The sequence below is a fragment of the Patagioenas fasciata genome, chromosome 10, assembly GCF_037038585.1.
Source record: "Patagioenas fasciata isolate bPatFas1 chromosome 10, bPatFas1.hap1, whole genome shotgun sequence".
NCBI classification, from domain to species: Eukaryota; Metazoa; Chordata; class Aves; order Columbiformes; family Columbidae; genus Patagioenas; species Patagioenas fasciata.
In genome coordinates, this window is record NC_092529.1 from 5,093,775 (window position 1) to 5,118,229 (window position 24,455).

The window sequence follows — 24,455 nt, forward strand, 5'->3', positions numbered from 1 at the left end:
TGGAGCTGACATCCGTGGCTTTGCACCAAGCTGACAATTCCTGTTAAATCAGGGTTGCACTGAAATATCTGGCTGAGATGAACACAAACCTGGCATAAAGAAATGCAACTCCCATCATACAAATAGATTTAAGCAAATAGGATTTACATTGAGAAGCCTTTCTTTTAATCCATGACTAGTTTTTTGTTAGTTTTACAAGGTAAGTAAGAACTTGGGAAGATATTAGTTTGTGTTGCATCAAAACTTCTAAAAACCACACTCTTAAATTCTTTACAACAGTCAAAACACAGAGCAAGAGCCTCTGAAATTGTTGCTGTTGGTGAGAAATGACAAACAAAATAGAAGACTGAATTGAGTTTGCAGTAGAGAATAGTAACACCTCAGGAAGAAATTGTACTGGAAAATGTAATGGAAAAAATACTATTTTACACTCATTTCTCACATGCAAAGTAGATCTGACTCCCTTCAAACGCCATTAGAAAAACTGCCTGACTACCCTGTTTTTAATGGAGGATTTCTCAGAAAACTGCAGAAATATCAAGAATTAATAAGAAACAAAAGGGCAAGCAAAAAGCTTTTGGTTTGATCTACCCCTTTTATAAGCAGAATTCCAACATGCAGTCCTGGTAGAAAACTCATGAGGTTGCAAGGGCTTGAGCTGCAATTAACATCACCTGCCATAAACACCCCGAGTGTTCAAAGTCTTTTGGCAAAGTTCTCTGCACCTGTTACTGGTTTCTGAGCATTAAAAGCTGTTTTCAAAACCAAACTCAAAATAATTTCATTTATCAGAAAAAAAAAGACACAGCTGGAAAAAAATCAGCCAGCCTGCTTTTGTTTCCTGGGTTAAGTCAAGCTTAAAAAAAAAGTGAGAAAAAGCCTTCCATCTTTAGGCTTCCCTCACAGCATCGCTTACAATTTGTCTGACATTTCAGGCACTCTCCTGATTGCAGAGTTCAGGCTGCACCTGGAAAAAAACCACAATTTAGAGTCTGTAGCTGCAGTCTCGATACCACAGAAAGGTTTTGACAAAGAGCACTACATGAGCTCTGCTTCATCGCAGGGTTTTAATCTGCACCCTGTCACTCACCGACCTGGTGTCAGTCCACAAGATTAGAAGCATATTTAGGAGACAGAGCACAGCTTGGGAATGACAAATACTGCTGGTGTTATACACACGGTTTGTGAAGCTGTTGGTGCACAGCCTCGTTGGCCACACACTGGAGAAAGGGGATCTCGGGTTAAATTCTAACTCCTTCTTTGCACTTACATGTTGCTTTAATCCATCTGCTCTCCTACACAGGAGAGCAACAATTTCAGCTGCAGCTGCCAACAAACAGGATCAGTAGGACTCAGCTAGGAAATCTCAACATACGTATTTCTCAAGCTGTTAGGCTATTCCTCTTGAGGAGATTCAGAAATAAATTAAAAATAAAAAAAAACAGACTTAAGCAAGATAGTATGCCAGAAGGCATTATTACAAAATAGCTATGAGATTCCTTCTTTGAAAGATTTAGAGCGATAGAAACACAGTAAGAAAGTTGTAAGACAGCACACGGATAGGAGATTGACAGGAGGCTCCCCAGCTGGACTCATGGGGTTTTTCTTTCCGACGTGGCACCGAGTCTGAGAGCATCAACGCCCTGTGCGTGCTGCACCACATCCCCCGCACGCTGCCGCAGCCCCAGCAACAAAACATGGGAGTTGGGGACAATTCCCTCTGGTGGACAGAAAGGAGGATGCACAGGGAGGTGATAACCTGGACACACATAATGGTGAGCGGTGGCTGAGGACACGCAGAGCGCGGAGCTCTGGTGACTCTGCAGCGAGTAATCCCCGCTCAGCTCCAAACACCACAGTCCTCGACTCCACAATCCTAGCTTTGAAGAGTATTTTCCTTTTGTTATCAAAAGATGAAGAGGAGGGACATCTGCTTTGTGAAACGGTGTTCCATGGTACAGAACAGCTCATCTCTGCCGTGCCGTCCTCAACAGGCTCTGCACACAAACTTGGCACCGTGCTTGCTTCACGCTGCTCCTGCGATCCTGCTGTCCAGCTGTAAGCTTGCAACATGGAACACTTACTGGAAGATTGTTTCGGCATTTTTAATGACTTGTGTCTTGCCTCTACCTCCCACCAAGTTCATACCCATCAACAGCTGTGAACACATTTTTTTTGCTCGTTGCAGAGTCATACTGGCTCTAAGATATACTTGAGGCGTGAATCACAAAGAAATGTGTGGGCTGTAATCACCCTCCACATTTATGGTTCATTTTTCCAACCAAGTCGAGAATTTTGGCAGTTCTAGGCACTAAGGAAAAAAAGCTGATTTCTCTCCTCAAATGACTTTATGAAGTTGTCACAAGGTTGCAAGGTCCAGGCTCTCCAGCCAGCTCTCTTATCTTGCTAACCAGAAGTCTACAAAAACTTATTACACTTAAAAAAAGAGATGACTTTTAAGAGCCAAAATAAAACACGCACTGAAGGCATTTACAGAGATATTCATGTCCTCTTGATGTTTAACACACTACTAAACCTAGCAGGCAACAACACAGCTTTCATAAAGCAGAACTTCCCGGATCTGTTTGAGAACAAAAAGTAGGTAGACGAAAAAGGTACTTCCCAAACTTGTGTGCTCCTAAAGGTTACAGCTTCAGACTGGATGCCCCACATAATGTTGGCTTGATATTAAAACACAGAACACGGTACAGATATAAACCTGCATTCCTGACTAATCTAGGGTTTACAGGTACTTCGCAACAGCGTGTTATCACACCAAACAGTACCATGGTGGTTCTGTGGAGAAGTCAAATTTGCCTATCAGGGTCTACCATTTCTAATAAACAATATTTAAATATTTATTAACTGCTTACTAATATATACTAAAATTTACCAGTGTTGGTTCTTATGGACATTAACTGTGAACACAAAGTTTTCAAACCCTGCTCTTAGGCACAAGCATTTTAATATTTCAAGGGGCTTTAAAACCTTCCCTGTACTTGAGGTACTTTGGTACAGCCAGTCTTTTACGGCTGCCATTTTATGTTGCATATAAGTTCCATGAAGACATTATGGCATTAAAAAGGACGACTATGCAACACAGCAGGTTTGTCCCGATAAGCACCCCATACCACACGCGTGACTGCGGTTTGCACAGCAGCACAAGGAGGGACACACGCCAGCGCCTCGACATCTGGCTCTGGACGGACTTTTGGCGATGGCATCGGACAGGCATCTTGTGAGCGCTGGCTCCTTCGGGCAGAGCCGCTCGCAGGGGCTGCCAATCTGCACGCACATGACTCCGGATCTGCTGGAGATGGTATTTGCAGAGGATCGCTGCCAGCGCTCACCGAGTGGCTCCACAAACTGACTGGCCTGCGTCAGCGCAATTTGAGTGCGCGCAACAGTTTCGGAGGGCTGTGTTTTTACGAGCAAATACTAACTTGGTTGTATTAAAAGACAAGACACCAGTAAGGTGAACAAGAATATATGAAAAACGGGTTTATCTCCAAGATATCAGCTGTGATAACATGGATTAATAGATTCAGTGCTATGTTACAACATCAAATACTTTTTGCATCTACCAAGTTTTATTCTTTGCAGGGCAGGGCTAAAACAACACACTGCAAGTTGTTATTTCAAGGAGCAAGGGAAGTAAGTTTTAGCTGTCTGGTAAATATCAGGAGATTACTCACATTAGCAAACTGAAAATTACAAGTTCTTCAGTTTTGCAGTTCCTTTGGTTTTAGTGGAAAGACTACATCGGCATCGTTGCCTGTAAAACAACACAACTATCTTTCCTTGTTGCCTTCTATGTGCAGAAATAGCCTGCTCAGGACTGACAATCAGCTTCTAAAAAGACCTAACGTCAAGGTGTTACGATCAAGGTTTAGATCACCAGTCTAAAGAATTTAGTAAAAACTAAAAAGATCCATCTCATCACTGAGGCAGAGAAACTACTGCCAGTTATTTGGAACATTGCAGATATTCCAGGCTTGTACAGAGACCCTCAGCAGAGCCAGGAAGTGTCATTCACAAACAAAACCAAAATGACATCATCACACACTTACTTGCTCGCCAGTGACAGGGTCAACTTTGTTTGTACAACTGTCAAGTATTGTACTGTTTGTGTGCATGTGCTGATGCTGCCACTCCAGGACTTGCAATCACTCAATGACGATTCGAGAGAGTTATCTTGAAAATAAGCTTATCACCATACAGTTTTAATTCATTGTTTTTGAAAGATATTGGATTTTATAATTATATCTACTTCTTAAAGAGAACTGTTGTAAATTCCTTTGTTGGTCTGCAGGTAATACCTGCCATTCTGTTTTCAAGAGTCTTGGCCTTAACAAGTGTTGACTGTTGGTCAAGTGACCTTTTGAGAAATTAAAAATGATCTGCTTAAATTCACAGGCCTTTTGGTCAGAGAATCAGAGTTTTGGATAATATTAGTTTGAGATTTTCTTCTGGCATGTTTCAACAGAGACAGACTATCCTAATTTTAGTCAGGGTATTAACTGAACCCTCCACAAACAGATCTCCAGATTAACAGCACTAATGAAGAAGCAAACATTTCCTCTTCTTCTTGGAAAGCAAGGATCCACTCACAGTTCTTACTAAAACCAAACTGAGGAGAAACTTTCTGAGTACCACTTACAAAGTCCCTGTATCTTCTGTATGGTTCTGGGATAACCACGGCTGCACTTGCAGACCTGACACACAGCACAGCTGGTTGTACTTACTGACACCTTATTTGTACTGATTTTTCTATTCAGAATCCTCCACCTGATAAACAGCAAGTCAGAAGAATTCAAGGTAAGAGTTTCCTACGACAGGAAGAGACACAAGGGCATACATCTACCTACATGCTGGGTTTACGCTTTTATCAAACTGAGGTTTTTAACTGATTTTCGTCTATACCTGGAGAAGCAAAACAAGCACTCTGTTGAAGAACCTGTCTCTTCTGATGTTGTATTCAAACTTTTAAACATGTCTGAGGTGCTCACACCTGATCTGAAGTTAGCCAGCCAACGCAAGCTTTGTTCAGGTGTCTATTCAGCTTCAGGAGTCGAGAACAACGTCAGTTTTAACTCAGGAGGAATGAGAAAAGGCACCAAATGGGTTTCCAAGGAAGATCACCCTTTACCTCAACACTTGTAAGAAAACTGGAATTCGACAATCAGCCCGAAACAGCAGAACAAAACAGTTTAAAAAACAAACATTGAGAGTTAATGAGCAGAGCAGATGAAACACTAGTTATTTAGACTGGTATCAGCTGAGAACAGTACACATTGCAAGTATGAGGACTTAAAGCTCTGAATACCTGTTTCAGTTTTTAAAAGTGTGTAGACAATATGCCACGGAGGAAAAAAAAAACCACACTCAATACACCCCCCCCAATTTAACCTTCAGAAAGTGAATCATCTAATGACAACACACAGTGGAAGAACATTCAAATGTGGCTCTGAGCCCACTTACTGCATTAATTTTTCTTCTTTGCTTTAGGGAATTGTATTGGTATATTCACTTCTAACAGCAAATTGTTCAGGCACCATGTCAGGCATTGTCTTCATTATAGCTCCTAAAGACAGTCTTTAATTTACCTTCATCTTTCCCTCTCAGGGAAAACCACTCTGCCTTAAATACAACCTAATGCTGAAGAACACAATATCACCATCAGCTTTCGCAAGCAAAAGGAGATGGAATCAACAAAATATGAACTAGCGTGCTCCAAAAGAACAATCACCATTGTTCAAAAAACCCAAGACATTACAAAAGGTAAATAACAGAACCATTTCAAAGAAAAAAACCAAAAACCAACCAACAACTTTCTAGAGCTCAAGCAAATTAGAGGAAAAAGTAAATACAGTTCTTACAAAAGCCTGTCCCCGTTTACTCACATCCATTAAGTCAACGGAAAATAATGACAACAAATAGTTCAACACATTCTATTCAATTTCCTTCTTCTCTATGCTTATTAACTCAATGCAAATTCTTTCCCACTCCAGTTTGTCTCAGAAAACTAAGAAAACGACAAGTTTCCTTGGGGGAAGAGAGGGTAAGGAAGAAACGGGGTTGCTGAAGTATTGTCAGTAGGGGTGTCAGGAAACAAAAAGCACACGCTGCCGACAGACAACGAATTTCCAAGAAAAGTGCAATTCTTGCATCACCGTTGCTAGCAAACAGAGAGTTAATGTGGCACTTCAAGACCTAGAGACTTCGCATGTGGCTTACAAAATCACAGTTTTTCACATTTCTATCCAGATTTATTTTTATCTTCTCATGCACAAACCAAAATGTGTAGCACTTCATTTTAAAGCAAATATGCAGGCATATTCTCTCCTTGGGTCATATTTGGGGCCAGATTCATGCTAGCAGGTTGGTATTATCTGGTCAACTATAATATTTGCTCAATGAGACCTTGAGAATTCTTGGAAAATCTATTTTAACTTTCAAAGCCTGATTTTAAAGACTAAATAAAGTATTGCTTTTCTTAATTTAACTCAGGAGAACAATATGGCAGGGGTCAACTTTTTGAAGGCAAACAGCATGGAGCAGAAAAGCCATTCCAAGTCTTTACTTAATCACTAAGAACCAAGGGCAACTGGCAGCTGGATCAAAAGTGCTGACCAGCTACTCTCACTTATTCTTTTGCCTCCCTTTCTTAGAACCTGTTGGGAACAGGGGGCATTCAGAGCTTGAACTGCACATTTTGAAGAAGTCATAGACATGAGTCTAACAGTCAAGAAAAACTGAGATGGTGAATGCTGGGAACAAGCACAATAGATGGTAAAATCAGCTAGAGATAAAGCAAAAAGTGTGGGTGCACTTTAGAGCCCATTGTTTTATAGGCTTTGCAGTTCTCAGGCTTTAAGGTTACGCTATTGCTATAAGACGCTCTGATGTGCAGATAAAGATCCCCCTCTTTTTTTAAAATTAGGTTTGATTCAGACCAAATGAATAGGAATCAAACCCCATTCAACTTGGCTTTTACAAGCTGTGGTCACCAGTCCTGCTTTCAGTGGTTGCTCCAAAAAACAATTAGTGCTAGGAGATCTGTTACAAAGTAGATGCATCCGTAATTTCAACCCAGTATCAACACCTAGAGCTTCCAAACTGCTTTCCTCCGACCTGCACTGGCACCAGAGCACATTCGCAGCGCAGAGAGGGAAACACTTCTTATTACTAGTTTGCGCTACAGTAATTAGTTGCATAAAGAGAAAGAAAACTTCACAAAAGTCTTACTGAGCATAACACCATGGAGCTGCCTTGGAGTGGGACTCTTCTGCAATGAATTAGTCACTACAAGAGCTGGCAAGTTCATTGTACTTTAATTGCTGTCACTGCAACAGTAGGGTTAATACCCAGCATGACAGCTGATCTGTCTTTTTGAAAGTCTATGATTATTCTTTCAGAACCAACAAAGAAAGGTGTTTTTGTTAGAATTACAGAGTTTTAGCATGTCTTCCTATCTGTCAGTTATCCTCTCAAACACAGGTGCACCACTCTACACCATTTATGATTTGGTTTGTTTCTTTTCTGTATCTTTTTTCTATTGTGCCAATGCAAAGAGTTATAACTCGGGAATTTTGGTCATGAAGCTCAGCTCTGTAAAACAAAATAATTGTAAGAATCAACATTCAGTAAGGAAGATTTTTCAGGCCCCAGAACCAGTATGGAACAATTTTAAACGTTTGAGTCAGCTCTGAACCAGGGACCTTCAATGATCTTCCTCCAACCCCCATAACCACAACACCACAGGTTTTATTTCAAACTGTACGCTCAGCATCTGTCTTTTCAATCACAGACTTATTTTACCCCTGTGTTTATGCATAAACCTTTCCTCACCTTTAACGTGGCAGCCAAGCTGGCCATGTGTTCGTTCAGAGTGCTCTCCGACTCCTTGTAAGTCAGGCAGGTGAACTGATATTCCTCTGGATCAAAGGCATCTGCTCCCTGCTGCTCCACGTCGTTAGCTACCCCATCATAATAATCCTCAATATCCCCCGGATCCTCATCCTCTTCCTCCTCCTCGCAATTAGGGTCATAATCCTCTTCATTGCTGTCAGAACCCTGGCTGTTCATGTCCACGGACATCTTAATGCCCTGTCAAACTGCAGAGCAGGAAACCAATTGCAGCTTCTTTTTCTCCTCCAAACTTTATCGTTCTTTTGATTTCATCTGAGCTCTGTCTCCTAAGGGGGGAAAAACAATTTTTTTCTGTTGCCTAAAAATTGTAAGAGAGGCCACGTCAACATCATACAGGCGATCAAACAGCCAGGAACAGACTGACCCAACGGCCCAGATAAGGAAGATTCTAGTGTGCAGGTTCCCTGGTTTGGATCCACTGTGGCTCTTGCACCAGCAAAGCCCAGTCTGCTCTTACAAGGCGAGGTCTAAAACCTCAGAGATTGTCTTATTACATTGCATCCTAGCCCCCAGATGACATTTGACATTTGGAAAGCACTTCCATAACCTTTAATACAGATATTTTCAGAGATACACATAGATTTATGACATTAAGATTTTACCAACAGTCTGAAGTGCTGCAGAAAAGCATTGTATCTGCTTCACCAAAGGAAAAAACCCAAACCCCTTAGCTATGACCACTGTAGCTAGAAAGGGAACCTGTGAAACCCTGTCCAAGTCCAGATTGCTTCAGAACCGCAGCCATTAAGTGGGACTTTGGACAAACGGATCTCTCACATACACCCAATTTAACAATCTTCAATATAATCTCAAATGGTGAAATTAGTTGATGACTTTAAGCAGGTTCTGCTGGATGTGATGGGGTTACATCCGATGGGGAGAAGTAAAAGAAATTAACTCACTTTATTTTATCCAGTACCTAAAGGGACCTACAAGAAAGCTGGAGAGGACTTTTTACAAGGGTATGTAGTGATAAGATAAGAGGTAACGGCTTTAAACTGAAAGAAGGTGGATTTGGATTAGGTATAAGGAAGAACTTCTTCCCCATGAGGGTGCTGAGGTCCTGGAACAGGCTGCCCAGAGAAGCTGTGGATGCCGCATCCCTGGAATTGTCCCAGGCCAGGTTGGACGGGGCTTTGAGCAACCTGGTCTAGGGGAAGGTGTCGCCGCCCACTGCAGGGGGTTTGGAACGAGATGATCTTTAAGGTCCCTTCCATCCCGAACCATTCTATGATTTGTCACTTTCTGAATGTAGAAATTTATGCTGAAGTGTTGACAGTTGCTATTCAAAAAGAATCATAGCAGCCTTTTTTTTTTTCTTTTTAGATTCTCACTGATGTTAGAAAATTCGCATATTTAACTTTACGTATCAGAACTACAAACCTTCTTCTTATATAACTAAATCAGCACGGGTCTGAGTTCTAAGGGTTTCAGCAGCAGAACATGTATCAACCTTGAATTATTGTCACCACATATTTAGTCACAAAATTCCATTTAACCAAATAACTTAGTTTCAAGAGAGAATACATTAAATAGAAAAGACTTCAAACAACGCTGCAACCAAATTTTACATATTAAAATATATACATGAAATCAAAGGTATATTTCCACACACAGCTTGTACTGGATTTCTTACGTGTTTGTATTTTGCATGGCTACATTGTTAGCTTTGTTACTCAAATATTTTTCCTCAGTATCACAATTTGTAGCTGCTGGGGAAACCATAATCAAGCTTTGAGAATCCTGACTTTAGAGCACAGGAAATCTCAACCACAAATTTTCATTATTCTTCCTCAATCCATTTGTTTTCTGTTTCAAATAACCTGAGAAAGCAGCACAGAATAACCAGGGATGTACAATTAATTGGAGGAGCTGCAGTGATTTCAGCAGATAGAAACCTCCAGTGAGAGAGGATGAAAGCTGGGAGCTAATTATATTGTCCCTTGAATTCTAGTCTCCCTTTCTTTCATCTTCCTTTTTATTTCTTAGCTATCCACAATATAAGTAGCACACAAATACTTTACAGCACTGCTTCCCAAAGAACTTTGGTGGAGCAGAGGCACTGTCTCTCCATATTTGGAGACAATGTGAAATCTTATTTGACAGACACAAAGCAAACCTATATTTTCCCTCCCTCTCGCCTGTTTAGAGTTAACGATTCAGTTCTGGGCTTAATCTGTATCGACACTGACCTCTTACATAAAAGTAGTAATGGATCTTTATCTGTTAAACCTTATGTTAAAGGCATAGTTTATTTGAGAATCCAAAAGCACTGTGAGCCTTGCTACAGGGATATCAACAGCCTGATGTGGGACAGCTTGTTCAGCCAAACTCAGAGCATCGCAAAGCCCAAGGAGGTTTCACCAGTCAGGAAACTTCTCAAACTCACTCAGATGCCACACTCTAGAGACAGAAAAAAAACACCTAGAATGCTGGGTCCATTTGCTGTCTCAACCTACAGCGAGTCCTGTCCAAGCAATGAGATGTTTTTAGACATCTAAGTAGAATGATGGGCCTACCCGGTCCCTCAGCAGTTACACAGCAGTCACTGGGGAGGAAGCTCAGAAGGGTGCAGATCTGTTTCTCTGTGCCACTAACACACTTATTTGAGCAAACAGAGGAGCTGTTTGCACGTGCAAATGGGATATATCAGACAGAAAAGTCTGCAGACTGGATGACTTCCGTGAATCCTGTCACAACGTTCAGAGAGAGCTGACTTCCAGCATAAATGAACGTCAGACGGACATGCGTGACCAGAGAGGAAGGCTAAGGCACAAGCTCTGTGGACAAAGCGAAGCAGGGTTCTAGGAAAACGAGGAGTAGAATTTGCCTCACCTAACACTCAGCCTAATGTCCTCATGACCCAATGATGAGCTCTTCAAATACAAACCAAGACACAGCTAATACTTGACAGGACTAGTTTTTAAGGCAATAAAGATGTTAAGCTCAAAAAAGAGGGTCAAAAACCCAAAGAGTATTTAGATTAAATAATTACCATAATCCTAAAAAATCAGATTATAAGATTTTAAGCCATATTTAGATCACTTTTCTACCCAAGGGAAGATGAGGTTCTTCTTTACCACCTTCATCCAAGATACTCCTTTGTCTTCCCTAACACTAACAGAATTTAATCCCCTCTCTTTCTCCAGCCTCCTTGCAGGGCTCGTAAACACACCCACCCCTACACTCCACTGTCCGTCGGCTCCAACAGGGATGCTCTCTCACTGAGTCCTGCTTTGCAGCACAATTCTTCTTAACAAGGTCTCTGGAAACAAAATGCCTCCAAATATGCCACCATCAGTCTGTCTCTGACTTCACCACCGTTAGACACAGTAAATTACATTATCTCACCTCATATCTCGTCCTGCGACATCATTATTTTCTGATTTCTTGCCCTCTTTGTGGGATTCCTCTAACAAGTTCTTTGTAGGATACTCCCATTTTTTCTGTTGATATTTCACAGCCATTTGAGATGGCTTTTTCTTCTGTCACCTCTTTATTGATAATTCTGAAGCAGAAGAAGTCTAACTCAAGTCTGCCTCCTGAACTACTTATCCATGTAAACTTCCAACAGGCTGACACTCTGTGACCATCTACAACCCAAACTCCACAGCCGCTATTGATGCTAATCGCATCTTCGTCTATGTCACTCAAATCTGTAATCCATAGATCACCCCCAATTGCTTCCTCACACACATAGAACACGCTCCTTGCCATTTCCTTCTCCACTAAGCTTTTTGATAGGATTTTTTCATCTTAAGTGTGAGAAACTAGACCACCACCCCCCATGCTTTTCACCACAGACGACTCTGCAGGAGGACTCTGCAGGGACCTCCTCGCCGCCTTCTCACACATCCCCCGGGGAACCTGCCCACTCTCCTCCCACCTCCCAGCCTTTGTTCAGACTATCACGATTGCCTTGTCCCTCCCAATTCATCCAACCCATTTTGCTCCTGTCCTTTCTAATCTATCATCGCTTTCAGCAAGTCACTTTACACATACCTACGCGAACCTTCCTTCCACGGTAACCCTGAGCTTGGGCAGAAAGATATCCAGTTTAAATTACCTCAGCTCCATCGCTTTTGTAACCAAAAACTAAATCCTGTGCTTGTCTCAGGCAGAACGCTGCACACAGGGAAGGGGGAAGCCCGGGAGCACCGGGGCAGGGAGCTGTTGAGGAACAGCCCGGGCTGGCAGGGGGAGCCCCGGCACAGCCGGGGTGCCCAGTGCCGGCCCCAGAGCTCCCGGGCTGCGGCTTCTCCCCCGGGCAGGGCGACCTCTGGAGCTCGGCGCGAAACTGAGGTGAAGTTACAGAGAAGCGGCCCCGCGTCCCTCCCGCCGCGCTCGCCCCACCCGGGCCCTCCGCCAGGAACGCGGGCCCAGCCAGCAGCGGCGCTCACCGGTCGCCCCCAGCTCTTGCCACCGCGGGACGGCGCGGCACGGGCCGCCCCACCGGGAGCCCCCGCCGCCTCCCCCGCGCGGCGCGGCCCAGCCCCCCGCACTCACCGGGCGCCGCGGAGCGCGGGCGGGGGACACAGGGAGCGGCGCCCCGGGCTCCTCCTGCCTGGCCGCCACTGCCTGCGCGCCGGAAGCACCGGCCTCCGCCTGGCGTCACTTCCGCCGGGCGGGGCCGGAGCCGCCGCCGGGCCGGTCCACTGCGTTGGGCCGGGGGGGGAACAACGGAACCACTGGCGGGGCAGGGGGAGCTGGCGGGCGGCGCGGGGCCGCCCCAAGGTGGCGGCTCAGCACTCTAAGGAGACGGTGGCGGCCCGGCGGCCTCAGCCCATGCCAGCGCGCGATGGCAGCACTCACCGCCGGCGACCGGCACGGCGGCCGGGCAGGACCCGCCACTCCCGCGGGCAGCGGCCGCCGCGCTCCCGGCCTGCCCCGCGCTCACCTCCCCCAGTATCCCGGCATGCCCCGCACTGGGGTAAAGGTCGCGAGGCGGAGAGGGCGGCACTGGTTCGGCGGGGACACGGCGCCCCGGTCCCGTTCTTCCCCCGCCACTTGCCGCTGCCGTCATGGCGGAGCAGCCGCAGCCCATCAGCCCCGTGAAGAACTTCTTCGCTGGCGGTTTTGGAGGTGTCTGCCTGGTGTTCGTGGGGCACCCGCTGGACACCATCAAGGTGAGACGGCGACGCGCACCGGGGAGCGGCGTGGGCGGGGAGGCGGCCGGTGCCGGGCGGTGCGGGGCAGCCGGGGAGGACTACACATCCCGGCGTGCACCGCGCGGGGAGCCGGAGGGAGCCACCAACTCCCGGCGTGCACCGCGCGGGGCGGGGCTTAACGTGCGGGTGGGGCGGCGCCCCCTGCCGGCGCGGCGGTGTTGGGGCGCGTTCACCGTAAAAATCGGGGGGTGGGGGGAGCAGATCCGAGTCCGGAAGGAGGGTACCAAGGGGCTGAGCGGTGACACGGGGTCACCTCGCAGGTGTCGACTGGAGGTTGCCATCCTAACGTCATCCCAGCCATTAATTAGTGAAATGCATTAGCTATTGAATGCATTAGAATTCTATCTCGGTTGCAAGGGGCTACAATGATGTTAATCTCTCTACCAATATCGTAAAGTCTGGTCACAAAACTTAACTCTGCGATGGTCATATAGAGGTGTCCTCTGAATCAAACTTTAGAGTTTATTATATTTCATTAATTGTTTATTATCATTATTATATTTATTACTTATATTACTATCAATAACCTTATTATATACAATATGTAATTATATACATTATGTTGGATATAAGTATATTATTTATATTATTGTTTATTCTTGCTTATTACTTATCCTTGATTTATTTAATATTATATTAAATTAATCTGTTTAAATTACATTTTTATTCTATTTAATAAAATAACGTTTTCCTTTCCCGTCTTACTAGGTCAGACTGCAAACCCAGCCTAAGCCGCAGCCTGGGCAGCCTCCGCTCTATTCTGGGACCTTCGACTGCTTCCGAAAGACTCTCGTTGGAGAGGTAACTGTGTTCACCCCTCAGCTGCGGTGCCGGCCAACAATATCACTTACTGCCCTATGTCGCCAGAGCAGAATCGTGTGGGAATGTTGCCCCCCTGAGACTTCGCGATACTTGATTAAAATTTTCAAGCATGTTACATAGCTTGGGGAATGGTTAGAATCCAGGTGCCCACCTCTTTGTTTTGTTAAGAAATGGTTTTGGTTCAGAGTAGCGCAATATTAGTATTTGACATTGTAGACTACAGTGGATTTTGGCAGCTGTTCGCTGGCTTTGTAGTTGCGGTCGCTGGAACCTTGTTGTCTTTGGCATTTGGGGCTGTCTCTGGAAATCCTAAAATAGGGAATGACTTTCGTTGATACAAGTAGTACTTTCACTTCTTTCTATAATGTGTTTTGCCGTCTATGAGAAGGCAGAGGAGTATTAATTTTTTTTTGAGAACAGAGCATCAGTGACAATAGTTTTGTTACGATAGTTTTGTTCAGTCTTCAGAAGGTAGACAGTGGTGCTCACCCCTGAATCACCCATGTCACGTGATAGAACTCCAGTCTATTTTGTATTTAGAAAGGCACGCAGCCTTGGTTTAAAGACTTTAAGTGACATAGAATCCCATTTTCTGCTTAGTGAGTTTTCCCAGCAGCCGTTTACCATTTGGAAACAACGGCCCTGAAGCCTGACTTTTTGTTTATGAGCCTGAAGTCTATTTTCAAACCGCTGGATCTCGTTAGGTAACTCTCCGTTAAATGAAAGATCTGTCTCGTATCTGAAATCTGCTTTCATGATGGTATTAACAGGTCGTTACGTAACCACGGTAAATCTCCCTTCCCCGGTCTCTCCCACGAAGCGCTGAAACGCTTTGCTGGCTCCGAATCCCTCGCGGTTTTTCACACCCCTGCTGAAGCGCAGACGTCAGGGCTGAACTGCAACAGCCTCGTGATGTGAAGTTCCAAAGTAGATGCTGCCTCTTTCCTCCTACTCAATACTCATCAGTTTCTATAAGGAAAATTATTAAACCTCCCTGCCAAGGCCGTTCGTTTCCCGCTGCTCATGGGAAGGTCGAGCAGGAGCATCTGATCTTTGTCAGCTGGATACAATTTCATTAGAGTCAGTCGTGCTCATAAGTGTACAGACACGTACTGGGATACGCTGATGGGGTGGACGGACCAGCAAATGGTTAATTTGTGCATCTAGCCTTTATCTAGCAAGATAACTCTAATTTTAATTTTTAAAAGTTCAGTTCAAAGGCAAGATAAATGAAATAAATGGTGCTGCTGGGGTCCACATTGGAATTTTTTCACGTGTTGTCTGATGAAGGGAAACATCAAAAATGTAAAGTTGTATAGTGAAAAGTTTTGACTTAGGGAAGGAAACTAAAAAGAATATGCTCTTGAACTTGTTCCAAACGGAGTTTTTGTGGCGATGAAGTAGTTCAGATTAGCGTCCCTGGCTCTTCATTTTTCTGTAGAGTGAATTCAATTCAGCATTCTCAGGCTCAGTGTCAGGATTTTACACTACTGCAATTGATGACTTATTGATAAAGCACACGAGCATGTTTGTCTGTATCTGAGAAGACTTTTAACATAATCTATTAGGACTATTATTCAGGTGGGTTTTAACTTCCTCATACTTGAGATATAAGTACAGGATGAAGAGAATTGGAGCAGGAGGGTGTAAGTGGTGCTGGTGTTTTCCAGGGGGGCCCTGAGCCTCAGCTAAACATGTATAATTGCGAATGAATGACAGACCCCGTTATTCCTCTGATTAATTTGACTGTCTGATACTATCCTGTATTGCAGCTTTTTGCTTCTCAATGAGTTGAAACACATGCAAAGTCTATGCAAAATCAAGTAATCCTTGTGATAACTTTTCTTGCAGGGAGTCCGAGGCTTATACAGAGGAATGGCAGCTCCTATTGTGGGAGTGACACCCATGTTTGCTGTGTGCTTCTTCGGATTTGGCTTGGGAAAAAGACTCCAACAGAGAAAACCTGATGACGTTTTGACGTGAGTTTCTGAGTTAATCAGTTGGGAAAGGCACCCCAAGGCTCCTGCTGTATTGTCGCGCACTGCGTCATGGTGTAAATTTGTCTCTTCTCCTGGGTTATAAATATAGATCTAAAAAATAAAAACACTCGTGTGTTTTCATGCTGCTGGAAGCGTGGGACTGATAGCACAGGCTAAAAACAGACCGCATGTGGGCAGGTGCTGTGCACTTCCCTTTCTGCGCAAGAAAGAGCCATTAAGCAACAATTCCGTTTTAGATGAGTACAGTGTGAGTTATACAATGGTCGCCTGCCAACAGTCTCACTATTAACAGAAACTACAGGAGAAATAAATTCATGGTCAAGCAGACTTGACAACATTCACGTCCCAATTCTCTTTTCCCTGTTGGTTGTGACTCTTGCTGTGTCCTTATGTTAGGATATAATGATAGCCATGGAAATGTTTTATTATTAATTTCTGAAAGGAGGTGTTTATGAGCAGCTCTCCTCTCCAGCATGTCTAACCTTCTGGAAAGAAGACAAGGAGCTAAGAAGAATTTGTGGTGCTTTCTGCAGACTAACTTATGCATGAAGCAAGACCCCAACCCATAAAGTGCTCCCTTAATGCCTTTGCTGACTTGTGATTTATAGCTCTACAGGAACAGAACCGTAGCTTAGCAACATTTTACTCTGTTATTTGCGGAGCACGTAGGATCCGTGTCGGGAAGCAGGAGGCCGCTGTGTTGAGTCAAGCGTGGCGGGGTGGGGAGCTGTGGCTTCTCCCGCAGCCATGGCACGGAGCAAGCTCTCTGTGCGTGGGCCGTGCCCAGCTGCTGGTTTGCCGCTGCCACGGTAGCGTCCTCGTGCAGACGAGTCTGCAGGGTGAGGCCAGGGGAACAATAAGGAGCAGAGAATACAAGGGGAAAAAATAGGTTGTGGGGTTATTTCCAGCAGCCTTATCACCTCAGTGCCTTGTGTTTTATACACATCGTACCGAAGAGAAGTCTTTATGCCCAAGCAGAGCAGGAGAGAAAGAGCAAAGGTCGACAAATAGATGATGGAACTGTCATCGTGCCCAGCTGTGCTGTACATCAGGTGCAGACTTAGTGTACCTGGGACATGATACCCCCAAAAGACCCTGAGCACATGGTTGTGGGTGTAGAGGCAGGCAGGATGACAGTGGTTCCCCATGTTGGTTTTTAAGGGAATTTTTGGAAGGAAGGAGATGGGAGAAACTTGAGTTAGAAAACTCAAAGCTTAGTTTGAGTAGGAGGTGCATGTGGAGTGGTGAGGGAGATCTGAATGGTCTGGAAGATTTAATGGGAATTTAAGAGTAAAGAAAGGTGTAAGAATTGGAAAACCTGAATAGAATACCATCTCTTGGGCAAGTGGAGAGAAGTGGGAGGCATGGAATTTAATTAAATTGACATATTAGGGTGTCTTACTAGAGAAAGTAACAGGATGTTGGATGTAAAAATAAGCTTGTGATGAAGAAACTCAGTCTGTTTCTGCCATGGAGGCTTTGCCACATGAAAGCAGGTGCAGAATGTGTGGGATGATGGCAGGTTGGTCAGACAGACTTGACGATGGCAGAGGCTGAAGAAGTGAGGGACTGACAGGTGACAGAAAGGAGGCTCCTGGCTGCACAAGCAGGAATATATGTGGAAACTGGGGTCGCTGAGAAGACTGTGGGAGACTGGAGGAGGAAGAGACTGTTGAGTGTAAAAAACAGTGGGAAATGGTGTAGCAAAACATGCAAGTACGAGGATTATTAGCAAATGCAATTCTGAGTTATGGTTGCTGTGGGAACCAGGGCTTTGAATCCCGGAGATCTTAAATGTTTAGCTCTGATTATGCATTAATGGGGCACTTCTGCACTGATCAAAAGCAGTGGATGCATTTCTAGTTCCACTGCCGGCCTTGTGCAGGGCAGCATGGTCTGGTGGTGCCAGGGTCTTTCTTGCCTTCGTTTCCCATGTGCTGGGTTGTGTCAGTGTCTCTTCTGTTTCCTTGGGGCAGATATCCGCAGCTGTTTGCTGCTGGCATGTTGTCAGGAGTGTTCACAACAGTAATCATGGCTCCAGGAGAGAGAATCAAGTGCCTTTTACAGGTAAGGCGATGGGAATTTGATTTTAAGGGTCTCATCTCTCCCCGCCAGGAACTTTGGTTAGTGTATTTACTCTGTTCTGGTTTTTAACAGGACTGAGACAACTGTCATTTAATGCAACTGTGTCACAAAGAAGCATTATACAAACTCACCAGGACAGTATAAGAACATAGAGCAGTCATTGCCTTATTCGTTTTACAGAGCACAAGCCTTATAGCGTGAGGCATCAGTGGATGCCTCAGTCCACATCAAAGTATGGAAAAGTCCATTTTTTTCAGAAGGAAACTGTTTCTAAAAAATGCAAAACTCTAGATAATCAGACTCTTTCTAGTGCAAAGATTTTTCTGTTACCTTGACAAGTTCCCAATACATATCTAAAGAACGCATTTCAAAGGACATGGAGTAGTTTTCTAATGTTTGAGTGACTTATTTCTACACCTCCTGCCGGGCTTTGAAAGTATTGTTGGAAAATGTAAACCTGAACAGATGAAAACACCATCTTCAGCAGAGATGGGAAGCTTTGCGTTGTGCAGACTGTGCTGAGCTCTGTTAGTGTGGTGATGGGTGGTCACGTTAGTTCTGACAGATGTGTTGTTGCTGTGAAAGCTTTTATACACATACAAATTGTTTGAATTTCATTAAAATATTTGAAGGCTACTTTCTGTCAGTGCAGTGTAGAATTACTGAACTGAGTTCAGTTGTTTCAAACTTACACTGGGGAAAAATAAGGGAGAATCTAACCGCTGCGTGGAACAGTAAATATATCCTCAGCTTGAATGGGAGAGCACTGCTTGAGGAAGTAACGCTGAGGTTTCATGGGCAGGAGTGCCTGTGGAATGAGAACGTGCTCCTTCCCCTGTGGAAATGTGCCCGTGGCTTTGTAACTATCAGCTGAATGATTGTTCACTAGTCATAAACTATCACTTTAATCCTTCAGATCCAGGCAGCTACAGGTGAAACTAAATACAGTGGCTCTTTGGACTGTGCCAAACAGCTGTACCGCGAGGCTGGGATTCGTGGCGTGTACAAGGGGACAGTGCTCACCCTCATGAGAGGTAACTGGTAATGTCCTGATGCTTCTGCTGCGTGGGGTGCTCTAAGATAAGAAGCCTGATACAGTATCATAGATCTTGCTGTCCCTTTAGCTGCTTGGAGATGCTGCGCCGCCCTTTTTTTTGTTTTTGCAGTCTGCAGAGCTACTCCAGTGCCTCAAAGGGACTGAGATATAAACGTGAGATTCTCAGTGAGCAAGGAAGAGGTCAGATGACAAGGATCAGAGGGATGCAGGAAGTAATTAAGATCTGAGAAGCCAGGAGGAGTGAGAAACTTCAGGAGAGGAGCAGAGAGAACAAAGAGAAATACAGAAGTGGGCGCTTTTTTTTCATTTTCTTGGAAGAAGGATTGTGACTGTGAATGCTGCCATATAATACTGACTGTTTTAAACTCTGTGATTGCGTCAGTTATGCTTTCTACCCACTTGAGTGTGGGTTATTTTGAACTGGGATGTTATGACCCCTCTCACAACAACAACAACAACAAAGGAGTTGTTCCAGACACTGAATCCTTTACATGTTTTGGTGCTTTCTCCTTTGCAAAGCGTTAGATTGTTCCCCATACCAGGGCAATGTTTTCCAAGGGTAAGCTGGAATATCTGTATTTTGATACCTCAGTTTAGGAATTTGTTCTATACTCTGCTTCTCACAATAGCGTAACAGCTGGCAATGTAACTCTGGCAATGTAACTGGCAGTGTCCCTGGCCAGAGGCTGGTTTTCCAGTTCAGGCCCAAGCTAAGAATGGGCTGCAGGAGTAGCTTAAAAAAACAAACCCCATCGACTACAAAAATAAAACAAACCAAAACAGCACCAAAATAGAATCATTAGAACAAATAGTTTGCAAAACTCATGAAGTTCCTGTACTGCTCTGGTTTGTTTTGCAGCAATTAAGAAAGCTTAGAGCTGTCTCATCATTAGTTTAACGGCCAGCAGGCAGGTTACAGCCTGATTTGAAGGGCTGCTGACAGAAGCACTGGAGAGCAGATATTTTCCCAGCTCCTGCCTTTCGTACGTGCTGCTCCTGGGAAAGTTCAGGCTTCCCTGTCTAGAGCAACAGAAGATTTTGTTTGTAGAGGAGGTTCAGAGAAGGAATCTGGATGTACTTAGCGATGTTGCTGAGCTGCCATGGGGCTGCTGTGCCTCTTCCCACTACTCACAGCCTTTGTTGTTTACCCACCAGACGTCCCAGCCAGCGGAATGTACTTCATGACGTACGAATGGCTGAAGAACATTCTGACCCCTGAGGGAAAGAGGTTAGTGAAATCTCACAGTCATCATTTTCTGGACTTTTCAGACACTGCTGGTTAATCTCCCCAATTAGGAAGAGATTTAGAGAGGTATCATCAAAACAGTTTCTTTAAGAAAAGGTCGCTGGTCTGGTGAGTTGACCTGTTTTGGTCTGGAGTTAACTGACAATTAAAATAGTACTTGGTTTCTCTCAGGTTATAGCATTGGATTTTATTAGCCAAGTAAGGATTACTTAAAGTAGGTGTCCTCACTTTCACTCCTGGGTGTTCACGAAGAGCTGGCGGTTTGTAGGCTTTTGTTTGTTTGTTTGTTTTTCTCCCCAGAGCATTTGCGTGTGTGCTGCTGAATGAAAAGCTTTGAACCATTAGGCTGGAGTTAGTACATTTTGCCCACAAGGCTCCAGTTCTTGGAAATCCCACTCAGATACTGCACTCTGTGCCTGCAGCGTTGTGCCGCCTTCAGCTGTCAGCGAGGCTGCCTCTTTGCTTGGCGCCTTAGGCAATACAGATGGGGTTTTACTTTTTTAATTTATTTTTTTCTCCTTTTTTCTTCCACCTCACCCCACTCGTGCCACAGTGTGAGTGAACTCAGTGTGCCCAGGATCCTGTTTGCTGGTGGCCTGGCTGGGATCTTCAACTGGGCGGTTGCCATTCCACCAGATGTGCTGAAATCCCGTTTCCAGACCGGTGAGTTGCATCCCAGCTCGTCTTGGTCAGTGTGGTGCTGCGGGGAGAAGGCTGAGCAGCGATGGAAGATGCATCTGGGATGTAGTGTGTCTTGAGCACAGCTTGAGACAAGTATGTGAAAAACCCGAGTGTGTTCCTAGCTTTTTAGTTGGTTTCCTCACAAATTTTTGGCACATCAGGATGCTCTTCTGTCTCTGCCTCCCTGCTGTAATATCATGATCCTGATTTGAGATACTTGTTTTGAAGCCTAAGCATAGAGGGCATACTAATAGGACCACATGTCATGACTGTTTTAGCACAAATGTATTTCAGTGAGGGGGTTTTGTTATTTCACATCAGACACAGTTGTATAAATTGTAGCCTGTGCTATCTGATATTTATATAAACTGGGCATACCAGGCTGAGAGCATTTCTTTCACACTAGCAGATCTACTGTGGCCTAGTTATTGTGAGGAGGTCCCCAAGCCTTGAGCTTCAGCAAAATTTGACAGGTTTTTACTTGGCTTGTCCGGGAGTCCTAGTCAATGAATATTTCTGTTAAGGCTCCTTGTATTCTCTGTCTGTCTCTCTCCACAGGACAGGCAGTAACCATTTTTCTTGAGTCACAGATCATGATAATCTAGTGCAGGAAATTTTTCCTCTGAATGGTGGCTGCTGTGGTTGTTTGATATCATACCAAGGACCGCATGTGAAATACATCACAGCTTTGTGTCCTTGTTCCACTGAACCAGTCTCCAATTCTTCCATATAGATGAAGCGCTTTAGTGGTGGCTGTTTAACTGCGTTGGTTTGTGGAGTACATGTTCAGACGGCTGGCGGAGGCAGCGCTGTCCAGAGAAGTGTCAGGAGAAGCAAGAACTTGTTCTTTGAATAAAACAACTTTTTAAAAGCGCCTCAACCAATCTGTGTAACATCAGCATTAAAACAGCCTGTGCTTTTCACCTTTCTTATGAATAAACTTCATCAATTTTTATATCTGACCTTCCCATCTCCTAATTGCAGCTCTTGTGGTCAGTGGCACAAGTAACAGCTCAGCCATCCAACCCTGACAAAAGTTATTCTTCTTTCTTCCCCGCCCCTCAATGACTTGATTAGATAAATTCTTTGTGGTCGTGGTGAGTAAACCTTCTGTTTACTGAGTCTTTAGTAAGGTGTCCTTTTTGTTTGATTGCATTTGACTGAAATAGATCATTTTTCCAAGCAGATGTTTTTACAACAGCTTCAGCAATGCGCGGATTCTGGTGTCACCCAGATGGCAGAGCAACGTGAACCTGTTGAAAATCCTGGACTGTTACCTGCACCACATTCTTCAGCATTTGTGACTGCCACACGTCTTAGCAAATGTGTTTTGTATCCCTTTCAGCTCCTCCAGGAAAATACCCAAATGGCTTTAGAGATGTGCTGAGAGAACTGATCAGAGAGGAAGGAGTTGCATCTCTGTATAAGGGCTTCACGGCTGTAATGATCAGGGCATTTCCCGCTAATGCGGTAAGTAAATTGTGATTCCAGACGGGTTTTGGGGACCTGGACACTCACAGTGAATATTTGCAGTCTGTGACTGGCTTGTTACTGTTATACCATTTCAGTGAGATTCTTGTCACTGCAGGTACTTGTGGCTGCTGATGTCCAGATTCTAAAAATGTACCTAAATCTGTGGGGAACACCAAGTAAACCTTCCTTAAAGATTTACATGAAAGCCCTTTGACTCATTCTGATAGTATTTATTTTCTGATTGTACATCCACCAGTAGAAGACAGAAGTGCGTGGATATGTTTGGACTGGCTTTCCCTTCAATAGATCATGAGCCTAACAAAGCAGAAATTCTGTCTTTGTGTGGAAGGATATAGTAGAATTTTTGCCTCTGGTCTAAGACCTTTTTTTGTTCTCTTCCTCCTTCCACATCAGCCATGTCAGGTTTTATAGTGCTGCATTTCAAAAGCCTTGTTTGGAATAGGTTTTTAGAATCCTTATTTGTTGTCTTTTCCAGGCATGTTTTCTTGGTTTCGAAGTTGCTATGAAGTTTCTTAACTGGGTTGCACCAGGTCTATGAAGACTGAGAAGCCTTTGGAAATTAGGAGAAGGAAAAGAGTGCAAGTCTGCCTCAAAGGAATAAATTGAAGTTCCAGGAATGATTGCTTGCCTGATAACTTTCTGCCTTCCTCACAATCTTCAGGTGGTGCTAGGTGCTGTTCAGAAATGTAAGCTGTAGCTCTGAAGCAGAGGTAATGAGGAGAGTTAGTGGTGATAAACCTGTCTTCTGAGCCAATGTTCCACAGCAGTCATGCTGTTAACACACTGCTGTCACTATTACACTACCTTAAGTACTTCCTTACGGAAGAAGGGGACACTTCTTAAAATGTAATTCTTTATTTACTGAAGAAACATGTAGCTATTAATGCTGAAACCCTTCCTTAAAATGATTGTCTGGCGATGTGTACTTCACTCTCAGCTGCACTCACCGGTATCAACACCCGATGTCGGATAGCGCTCTCATCTCTTGTAGTTTTTCACTTGTGCCTATTTCTATGTTGACAGCGGTTTTAATCTTACACACATGCAATGCAGCCAACACCGAACTGGGCAGGGGAGGCCAGAGCTACGTTTCAGTGGCCTGGGAAATATTACAGATCTTTTCTGAGGAACTAGGAGGAAAAATGAATTGTGCTTAACGTTTCTACTGAGCTTTACTGAGGCAGCCGATGAGGAAAGGTGTTTGATTAACCGCAACTTCCTCTGAAATCCCTTTCTGTCTCACTGAAGATATCCCAAATGTGATTTCGAAAGGACAGCGTGGTTCATAGCAACCCACGATATGTTTGATTCATCAAATGTTGTGTCCTGGGATTCAGTCTCTGACCCAAGAAAATTCAACAGGACTTCCAAGAACTCAGTCCCCCTGACACAAGGGGGATACTTGAAGGGGACACTGGCTCTGCAGTCCTGTCTAACTTTATTCTTGCTCCTGTTCCTTTGTTTTCTCTTAATGTTGTTAAACATAATCACATTTTCTTTTGAGAAATTACTAATGCTAAGAAGCAAAATGCAACTTTAATTTCTTTTTGGTTTTGATGCAGTATTGTTGTAACTCAATAAAGCTGGTTGCTGCTTGGCTAGAGTGTCTGCTTCAATTAATTTACTTTTTGCATGGTCACGCATCGTTAGTTTCGCAAAACTTTTCCAATTCTTAATTCTAAGATACGATTGGAAATTAAGTTGCGCTGTGCTGTCTTTAGTTGTTAGCACCTTTCCTTTTAGATTTTGGATTTTTGACTGTCCAACGTGAGCTGTGGAAATGAATGTTCTGCACTTCACTGTTTGTCCTGCAAGTCCTCTTAGGCGCTGTATTGTGGCTGCAGTTTTTTAACTATAAAGCCGGAAACTAAATAACAAGTTGCATTTTCCAGGAAGAGACCTGGAGACAGATAGAGGGGAGCTCAGGGAAAGTGTCTGTCCTGATGCCCCACAGGAAAGGTGGCTGAGAG

General features: G+C 44.2%; 2 protein-coding genes across 4 annotated transcripts in view; one reads left to right on the top strand and one right to left on the bottom strand.

Annotated features, from left to right (window-relative positions):
• The window catches only part of ARIH2 (ariadne RBR E3 ubiquitin protein ligase 2), a 31,689-nt gene extending 18,928 nt beyond the window's left edge, over positions 1 to 12,761 (bottom strand). The window contains exons 1-2 of one of the 3 annotated variants that reach the window (XM_071812984.1): positions 12,745 to 12,761; positions 7,852 to 8,198 (exon numbers count right to left, since the gene is read on the bottom strand). In XM_071812984.1, the coding sequence (XP_071669085.1) occupies positions 7,852 to 8,100 (249 nt within the window). In that variant the 5' untranslated portion in view covers positions 8,101 to 8,198; positions 12,745 to 12,761. Of the gene's footprint in view, positions 1 to 7,851; positions 8,199 to 12,438; positions 12,724 to 12,744 lie in introns of those variants that run through there. The other 2 variants (XM_065845999.2, XM_065846000.2) reach the window with 2 other exon arrangements.
• A 72-nt stretch (positions 12,762 to 12,833) lies between these two features.
• SLC25A20 (solute carrier family 25 member 20) lies at positions 12,834 to 24,084 on the top strand. The gene is made up of 9 exons (XM_065846002.2): positions 12,834 to 13,058; positions 13,809 to 13,901; positions 15,774 to 15,901; positions 17,899 to 17,989; positions 18,924 to 19,041; positions 20,220 to 20,292; positions 20,864 to 20,973; positions 22,337 to 22,461; positions 22,961 to 24,084. Exons 1-9 carry the CDS (start codon positions 12,954 to 12,956, stop codon positions 23,021 to 23,023), a joined length of 906 nt encoding a protein of 301 aa, XP_065702074.1. The 5' UTR covers positions 12,834 to 12,953; the 3' UTR covers positions 23,024 to 24,084.
• Positions 24,085 to 24,455: the final 371 nt, after the last annotated feature.